Source organism: Musca domestica, unplaced genomic scaffold (assembly GCF_030504385.1).
Source record: "Musca domestica strain aabys unplaced genomic scaffold, Musca_domestica.polishedcontigs.V.1.1 34, whole genome shotgun sequence".
Lineage (NCBI taxonomy): Eukaryota > Metazoa > Arthropoda > Insecta > Diptera > Muscidae > Musca > Musca domestica.
In genome coordinates, this window is record NW_026712313.1 from 8,243,132 (window position 1) to 8,252,857 (window position 9,726).

Sequence of the window (9,726 nt, forward strand, 5' to 3'; positions counted from 1 at the left end):
CTTTTTTAATTTAAAAGTGAAGTGTAAAATTATTGAAAAATTAATAACAATATTTGTGATGTGAAATATTTATTGTTGTAATAGAGGATTTTGAAGTTCTATATCGAAAACATGTATGGGATGTCCTATCGAAACTTGATTTTCTTTCATCTGATCGGAAAACTTTTGTTCAGGTACTTAGTGACTCTCAATGTTATTTTCCAAAAATCTGGGGTTCACTTTGTACCTTGCCTAACGTTTTCCCAGAACTCAAATTAAATTTGAAAATAATTGTGAAATCTTTTCATGAACGTGAGTAGAAACCAAATTCTCTACAGATATGCGCATCTTATCATAGCTTTGGCGCTTTAGCTGTATGATAGATTTGATACCTTCATAAAGCTAGATTACCAAAGCATTGAAAATGCGCTGAAACAGCCGGAAAAAAATAAAAAAAAAAACACACATTTGACAACGATTTGAAGGGAGCACTCTTGGGAGGATTCTTTACTTAAGGCTTCAAAGTCGTATGTGTAGGTGCCTTGAAAGACCTCTGAAAGAGGACGACTTGAAAGACATCTCTATAGACGTTCGGAAAGGCGTCCTATAGACGTGAGAGGCATGTGTATTGAGCTCCTAAAGGGAGTCCCTATAGGCGCCTTGAAAAGGGACTCTATAACTTCTCAACTATATACGCTTTAAAGGCGTCGCTATAGACGTCTGATAGGGTGTCTCTATAGACAACATAAAGGGCGTGTCTATATACGTCCTAAAGAGCATCTCTATAGACGACTTAAAAGGCGTCTTCATAGAAGTCCTGAAGATGTCTGAAGGCTGTCTCTATAGTCGTCCTGAAGGGCGTCTCTGTAGACGTTCTGAAAGGCATCTCTGTAGGCGTTCTTAAGGCGTCTCTATAGACGTCCTATGAAAGGCGTTTATATTGACGTCCTGAAAGGCGCTCTACAGACGTCTTGAAAGGCGTCTCTACAGACGTCTTGAAAGGCGTCTCTATAGACGTCTTGAAAGGCTTCTCTATGGACGTCTTGAAAGGCGTCCTATAGACGTCATGAAAGGCGTCTCTATAGACGACTTAAAAGGCGTCTCTATAGAAGTCCTGAAGATGTCTGAAGACTGTCTCTATAGACGTCCTTTGAAAGGCGTCTCTATAGACGTCCTGTGAAGGGCTTCTCTATAGACGTCCTGAGGGGCGTCTTTATAGACGTCCTGTGAAAGGCGTCTCTATAGATGTTCCGTGAAAGACGTCTCTATAGCAGTCCTAAGAAAGGTGTCCTATAGACATCCTGTGAAAGGCGTCTTTATAGACGTCTTGTGAAAGGCGTCTCTATAGACGTCCTGTGAAAGGCGTCTCTATAGACGTCCTGAAGGGCGTCTCTATAGACGTTCTGTGAAGGGCGTCTCTATAGACGTCCTGGAAAAGGCGTCTCTATGAAGGGCGTTTTCAAGATTTTTAATTTTAAATTCCAACTGTTTTAGTTTTGGTTTTTTTTATTAAATATTGTCTTGCATTTTATAATTTAGCTTTTGTGTGCCTGTGTTTTTGCTTTTTATTTTGAGTTTGCATGTTATTTGATCTTTGGTGATTTTAGCTGTATGGTGCGTTTCAGATTCCATAGAGCTTTATTACCAAAAACCAAATGATTTTTGCGTTTTATGTTCAGCAATTTTGTTTCGTTTTTTAAATTTTTTAAAAATAATCTCTCTTTCAAAAAGAACTACAATTTCGAAACTAACTTCCATCCACTTGTCTATCCTACAGATCGTGCTCGTGATTTGGTCGATTCCGCAGCAGCCTTAGAGATACGTTCACCCAAGGCCAAGAGGCCCCGGCAAATGTCAAGTAATCACAGTGGCAGTAACAATCTCGACGATTCCATATCACGCAACTATTGCTCACAACCCCTGCCAGTGTTCCGCAATGATTTTGAAGCTCCTGCTAATCCTCAAGAAGTTGATAACCTCCCCGCCGCAGCACGTGAACATCGTTTGGGTTTCTGTTTCTCACAACCAGCCATGTTGGATGATCTACTGCTATGCACCCAAATGAATCAAACTCAATCCGCATCACAGAATCTCTTCCAACGTTTGGTGCGACGCATGACACGATTCTTTGTTTCGACGCGACACGATGATACGCTCAAACGTTTGGTGGCCATCATCGAAAAGCTGGGCTATACCTATAAAATTTGTGAAGATAATCTGGTTGTGACCATCAGTACGATTGATAAGTCGAAATTGAATTTAGTATTTAAGGCTCATCTCATTGAAATGGATGGTAAAATCCTGTTAGATTTCCGTCTCTCGAAGGGTTGTGGTTTGGAATTTAAACGGCGTTTCATACGAATCAAACAGCTTATGGAGGATATTGTGCAAAAGGGTCCAGTGACATGGCCCATAGCCATTGCAACGAATTGTGTGCCCTAGATGAGGGAAGGAGAAAAATAAGGTTTTTTTTTCGTTTTATGCTAAGAAGAATGTAATGTCTAGATTTAAACGTTTTTTTGTTTTCTCTCTTTTCTATTAATTTTTAAAGAAAATTTTGTATTCATATATTCTATATTTCCTTAAAGTCTGTCTTAAATAGGAGGTTCAGAGAAAATTACTTGCAGAGTGGACTACGATTTATGATAATTTTTAAGTGACTGTCAACTAATAAAGTTTAAAATATGGACTTTATAGACGTCAAGGAAGTCATATTTACAGGATCCCAATAACTTTCCAAAAGATCCCGAAGAGAGTTCCGAAAGTTGTTTCGACCTGATCGCTGAAGTCGGTCATGAGGTTTTATTTAATAGGCACCAAAAAATTGTCTATTCAGAAAGGTGTCCTTAGATCAGAAGAGCGTCTTTATAGATTTTCAAAATGGCATATTTTAAAAAGACCTCAATGGTATCTTTATAAGTAACTTGAAAGAAGTATTTTCAGAAGGGAAAATAGGAGCCTTCACAGGGCTGTAATATTATTTTCGAAAAACAAGAATGTGAAAGAAAAAGAAAAAAAATCTATGTCTGTTTCCCATTTTTTAAAATCACATAGAAGTGACGCTAAAGAAAGTCGTCTTTACAGGATCCCAATGACTTTGCAAACTCCCAGAAGAGAGCTCCGAAAGTTATTTCGACTTGATCACTGAAGTCGGCCATGAAGTTTTATTTAACATCCACCAAAAAAATTCTATTCAGAAAGGTGTCCTTAGAGCCGATCAGAAAAGCGTCTTTATAGACTATCAAAATGGCATTTTTTAAAAAGACCTCAATGGTATCTTTGTAAGCAACTTGAAAGAAGTATTTTCAGAAGGGAGAAGAGGAGTCTTTACAGAAAACATCTGAGGGATGTTGAAGGGGCTGTAATATTATTTTCGAAAAATAAGAATGTGAAAGGAAAAGAAAAAAATTCTATGTTTGTTTCCCATTTTTTTAAATCGCATAGAAGTGACGCTGAAGAAGGTCGTCTTTACAGGATCCCAAATAACTTTACGAACATCCCGAAGAGAGCTCCGAAAGTTATTTCGCCTTGATCACTGAAGTCGGCCATGAAGTTTTATTTAACATCCACCAAAAACAATTTTATTCAGAAAGGTATCCTTAGAGACGATCAGAAGAGTGTCTTTATAGACAATCAAAATTACATATTTTAAAAAGACCTCCATGGTATCTTTATGAGCAACTTGAAAAAAGTATTTTCAGAAGGAAGAAGAGGAGTCTTTAAAGAAAACGTCTGAGGAAAGTTTAAGGGGCTGTAATATTCTTTTCGAAAAGCAAGAATGTGAAAGAAATAGAAAAAAAATCTATGTTTTTTTTTTTTTTCCAATTTTTTTAAATCACATAGAAGTGACACTAAAGAAAGTCGTCTTTACAGGGTCCCAATGACTTTGCAAACACCCAGAAGAGAGCTCCGAAAGTTATTTCGACTTGATCACTGAAGTCGGCCATGAAGTTTTATTTAACATCCACCAAAAAAATTCTATTCAGAAAGGTGTCCTTAGAGCCGATCAGAAAAGCGTCTTTATAGACTATCAAAAAAGCATATTTTAAAAAGACCTCAATGGTATCTTTATAAGCAACTTGAAAGAAGTGTTTTCAGAATGGAGAAGAGGAGTCTTTACAGAAAACCTCTGAGGGAAGTTTAAGGGGCTCTAATATTATTTTCGAAAAACAAGAATGCGAAAGAAAAAGAAAAAAATCTATGTCTGTTTCCAATTTTGTTAAATCAGATAGAAGTGATGCTTTTTTTCCCTTTATTTTCGGTTTATAGACGACCAGAAGAAGTCTTGTAGACCAACAGATGGAGTCTACATAGACCAACAAGAAATCCTGAAACATATGCGAAGGGTGTCTTTGTATACAACTAGAGCTAGGGAGTTTTTAGGCGAATTATAATAGGAGTTTTAGACCAAAAAAGATGGCCAACGATTATTTGAACAGAAGCTTAATATTTTTTATAAACGACTGATACCAAAAGAAAGTCTTGAGGCACGATCCTTAAAAAAAAAGAAAATCAAAAAAGTCTAAATATGCATAAAATATGTCGTCCAGAATTTTTTTAGACAAAAAAAAGATGGCCAACGATTATTTGAACAGAAGCTCAACATTTTTTATAAACGACTGATACCAAAAGAAAGTTTTTGAGGCACGATCCTTAAACAAAAAGAAAATCAAAAAAGTCTAAATATGCATAAAATATGTCGTCCAGAATCATCTTTGTAAAATTATTTGTGATTGACAGGGTGCAAGTCGAGTTCAAAGGAGCCAGTCAAGAATATTACATGCATAGACGATTAGAAATCGAGAACTTATCTTTACGATGGATCAATTAGTTGTCCGATAGTCCACTCTTGAAGTAATTTGTTTTTAATTCTGTAAACCCCGTTTTATTTATTCATCATTGTTCTGAAATAGATTTAGGTTATAGTCTACTGTCTTTCACAATGCTTCAATGTTATTCTTTGTGGTTTTCATTTTATATTTCTATTATTTATTGATTGGTTTAATGTCACAACCAATTGGTTCTGCTTGAATATAAGAGACAATTATTTGTTAGCTTCAAATGCGAATATTGCCGTATAATTCTCTCCTATATTATATTATGTAATGTTGATTAAGGGCAATTTCTTATAACCGATAAATTCTTTACTTATATTTCCTTTAATATTTATGTCCTTTGCCCCTAAATGTATCTGAACTACAGAAATGCCTTAAATGTAGACTCGTTGTTTTTTTGTCGTGTACGAATCTTATTTATATAGTGAACTGTGAACAAATAAAAAATGTATTTTTTTATAAATAAATAAAGCTATACCATTTTATTATTTATAAACAATTGTTAGGTGGAGGTAAGTCGTTCACTTAGAATAGAAGTGCAATCAACGTAATTTTATTTATTTAATAATTTTATGTACTAATTCATTTTATCATCCTGTTTGTAAATCCTCAAAATATTCTTCGAAAACCCAATAATGTATATATTTTGATTTACGTAGACATTTTTGTTATTTGTCTCTGGGACCAGCAATTGAAATCCCAAAAGTGTTTTAAATATTTAAGCTATAGCTTTACAGACATTTAAATTACAAATAGGATGTTAGGTATTAGAGCGGGATATAGCTGTACATGTTTTCGAATAATCCCCACATATCGTTATGAGAAAGACTACTACTATAAGCCTAGATTAAAATAAGGGTTTCCTATCTTTGTTCTGCAATTAATGTGGGTAAATTTTAGATCTTCTGAGGACTAAATATATTTTCAAACGAAAGGGCTATCACCACATTTTAGGATATCAAGAAGGGGTAGATTTTCCTCTTGCAATACCTTCTCACATTTTTTTTACAAATTTCCCAGAGAAATTATGGTGTAAGATAGGGAGCCAATAGTAATTTTTTTTTAAATTTTTGGAGAAAGGTCCAAAATTATTTATCGTTTGAACGCTTGCTCTAACAGTCACAAAAGAATAGGTTTGTTAAAAAATGGAAGAAAATAGGACATTTATTTCCCACAATTATACAATTGCTACGACGGTCCGATATGTTACCACTTTCAATCAGCAGGCCAAAATCGTGAGGTCGTGGAACGTGATAAAAATCGAAAGATAATGCCATTTCAATCAGGCATGTCACAGAAGTTTTACGAAATCGATTTATTTCACCTTTTCCAAATCGTTACGATTTGATTTTGCTTCTTCAGCACTCGTACGTTTTGACTAATCCGGAAAAAAAATCATTTCACATTTTTGAAATAAAAATATGGTAACTCCATGAAAAAAAAAAGTCGTAAACAAATTATTGACAATTAAAAAAGGAGTTTAAATAGTTTTTTATAATATAAACACCAAAAGTAAAAATGCCTGGAGCTTCAATACTTGCTGTAATGGATGAAGAAATAAATCAGCGGTCTACTGAAAAAATTCGTCCCCGGACATTGAGGAACGCATCAGATCCTTTATCTCACTCAAATGCAGAGTAAGGATCCACCATTTTTAGTCCATTGTGTAAAATAATGTAAAGTTAAGAACGAGTCGTATTTGCTTTTTCCTGTTCTACAGCATATTTAAGAGTTTCAAGTTCAACTATTTTGAGTTTCATTTCGTTCCGTTCACGCATTCTCTTTTGCATTTCAATATTATGTAACTGCTCTTCCACATACTTTTTTTCCAGGATGTTACAAAGTCTGTCCAACTTTTCAGTTTGTTTTTTCATTTCCTTACTGTTATCTTCTAGAATTTTACAAATTTTTTCCAAGTTTTGTAAATGAGAATTTTCCTCAACTAAAAGCGCATTTAGATCTTGCTTTGAGGGAGTTCTTGCCCGGGGTCTTTTTACTGCAGGCGTGGGTTTTGCTTTTGTTAGGCTGCCCGACACTTGTCTTATTGGTGTAGATGGCGGAGAACACGATAAGCTTTTATTTCTAAGTCGTTTTTGAATAGGTGTTCGCGAACGGTTTTCTTCCAATGTTGGTGTTCTTGGATCAATTGCCAATGTAGAAACATTTTTAAAAGCAGCTGGAATGCATGATCTTGGTCTATCTTTTTTATTTAAAATCGAAGTGGTCTGCTTTGAAGTTGAGGGTGAAAAATTAAGCTCTTCGTTTTCAGATTCACTTAAAACTAATTGACTTGATTTTCGAGTTCTTGGAATATGTGTAGATGATGACGAATCAAAGTTTTCTTTTTCAGAACAACTAAGGTCTAATTCACTTACAAAATCCGCAAAGCTTACTGCACCACCAACTCCATCGACACTTTTATACAATCCGCAAATTCTGATTAAACTGTTCTCGTGTTCACTGAAAACATATTGATTGATATCACCACCACCAGTTCCTCCCAAGTCCTTTTTATTATTTTTCATCATGGATTAGAAAAATAATAAATTTTTTGTAAAATAAATTCCAAAAACATGTTCATTCTAAGAGAATTTGGTTAATACAATATTTTCTGTTAAATGTATGAGTCTTCTGTTTATTTTTTACATTAAAATCACTAAACATTTCAATTTCACCCTGCTTTTTGAAAGTGATATCAAAACGCAAAATTTTTGCGTTTTCCGTTTTTTAGAGAAGCTAAAACCGTTTTCGTTTTCACTCTTGAACGATTTTACATTCTGTGACATGCCTGAATGAATGGGGTTAAGGGAGTTATACTTACTCCGAACGTTGGTTCACCTTTTGAGGGAAGCGTACAAGTATAAGTGGACTAATGTTGTCTATTATTCCATCCCCCAGTATAACATTTGTATTAATTCAAAATTTCCAACTTTTCTAGGGGAAGGTAACAGAAGGAGTGGACCGATATTGCCCATCTCTAAATCTAATATAATTTTTGTAAAAAATATTGAGATATACCAAGTTTGGAACAAATTGTATAATCACTGTACGGTCGACTGCCAATGTTCTGAGACGGATTTCGTCCGAAGATACCTGTTGTACCTCTAACTTATTTTTTGAGTTACCGACAAAAATCGTTGACGATGAGGCACTTTTCAGTCGTATCAAATGATATTTTAAATTAACATTTGTAGGCATAATACCTTACAAATCTTAAAATCTTATGAAAATACCAGGCGCCCGCAAAGATTGAGATTATTTTAATAAACTTGAATTCGATTATGTTGCTATTATAATAATAGGCATTCAGAAAAATATGGATGTTGGCAAAGTGTTTTTTATGTGTTCGTTATGCTTTTAGGGGTCTCAATCAGTGTTGCCAATTTTTGACATCGTAAAAAGCGTCATAATTGTATGAAACAATATTTTCAGTTTTCGATTTTTTGAGCGACGGCTCGATTTTTTGAGCCACGAATTGCTAGGAGTTCAGAAATTAAATCGAATTTCCTTTAACTTTCTGTACGCCAGGTAGGCATAAATAAGGCCCAAAAAATCATACAATTTTATAAATATACCAGGAGCCCAGAATTAGCAAAAGATTGATTGTTCATTGACGATAATTTGAATAAAAAATGTATAGATGGCATTTGACTTTTTTGCTATTATAATAGGCATTCAGAAAAATATGAATATTGCCAAAATGTTTGTATGTGTTTGTTATGCTCTTTGGGAGCCTAAAACAGTGTTGCCAATATTTTGTTTTGTAAGATCGTAATAATTGGAGTGAAAAATATTCTTAGTTACTTACTTACTGATTTTCGATTTTTTGAGTCACACTCATGGTTTGTTTATGAAATATTTGTGAATATTACCAGGCGCCCAAAATAAATCTTTTGTTCTTAAAAAAACATTTGATTCGTCCATTTTCCACTCACCTCGCACAAGCATTGCTCGGAGCCCAAGTCAATTGTAGTTCAAGTCAATTGCGGTGCTTAGTTGCAAATCAAATCTCCTTTAAAATTCTGCACGCCTGGTGCTCTTAAAGTCTAATTTGGAGAATTTGACAAAAATCCTTGTTAACGTTGAGGCACTTTGGGTCATATCAAATAATATTTAACCCTTTGTAGGCAGGCAGACCTAAAAGATCTTAAAATCTTATAAATATAACAGGCGTCCAGAATTAGCAAAAGACAATTTCTTTACACTTCCCGCAAACATTGATTGAGATTTTTTAAATAAACTTGAATTTGATTATGTTGCCATTATAATAATAGGCATTCAGAAAAATATGGATGTTGGCAGTGTTTTTATGTGTTTGTTATGGTTTTAGGGGTCTCAATCAGTGTTGCCAAGATTTGAATTCGTAAAAAGCGTAATAATTTTGTATTAAAAAATATATTCAGTTTTCGATTTTTGTGCCATGGGTTGTTTAATGAATATTTATCAATAAAAATTTTCAAATACTGATTGATTTTTGAGTGACAAACAAAAATCGTTAGCGATGAGGCACTTTTGGTCGTATTAAATTATATTTATTTAACCCTTTGTAGGCATAAGGCCCAAAAAATCATAAGATCTTATCAAAACATCCGGCGCCCAGAATTAGCAAAAAGCTATTTTTACACTTCCCACAAACATTGATTGATTGGTTGATACATACATATCCTCATTCTTTCCTCTCTTACTGTTTTAAAAGTGAATTCGTTAGTCCGTCCTGTATTAGGAACGCAGGATTGCGAGTAAGAGGCTTATTTGTTGTTATTACTATTTTGAAAATTCTGTGACCCTGTTCCACCATCGGCACACTTGGTTGTTTGTTTTGTTTGGTGATCAGAATTAATGAATGGTATTAAGAATTTATTTATTCATTCATTGTAGCAACTGTCTGGCAGTTGTGTATTCCTGTTACGTT

At 34.4% G+C, this 9,726-nt stretch overlaps 1 protein-coding gene across 3 annotated transcripts in view; it reads left to right on the plus strand.

Moving 5' to 3' along the window:
* Positions 1–5,270, plus strand: part of LOC101891848 (serine/threonine-protein kinase grp) — a 107,380-nt gene extending 102,110 nt beyond the window's left edge. For all 3 annotated transcript variants that reach the window (XM_059125614.1, XM_059125616.1, XM_059125617.1), the window contains one exon: positions 1,757–5,270. In XM_059125614.1, coding sequence (XP_058981597.1) covers positions 1,757–2,421 — 665 coding nt within the window. In that variant the 3' untranslated portion in view covers positions 2,422–5,270. The remainder of the gene's footprint in view (positions 1–1,756) is intronic.
* Positions 5,271–9,726: the final 4,456 nt, after the last annotated feature.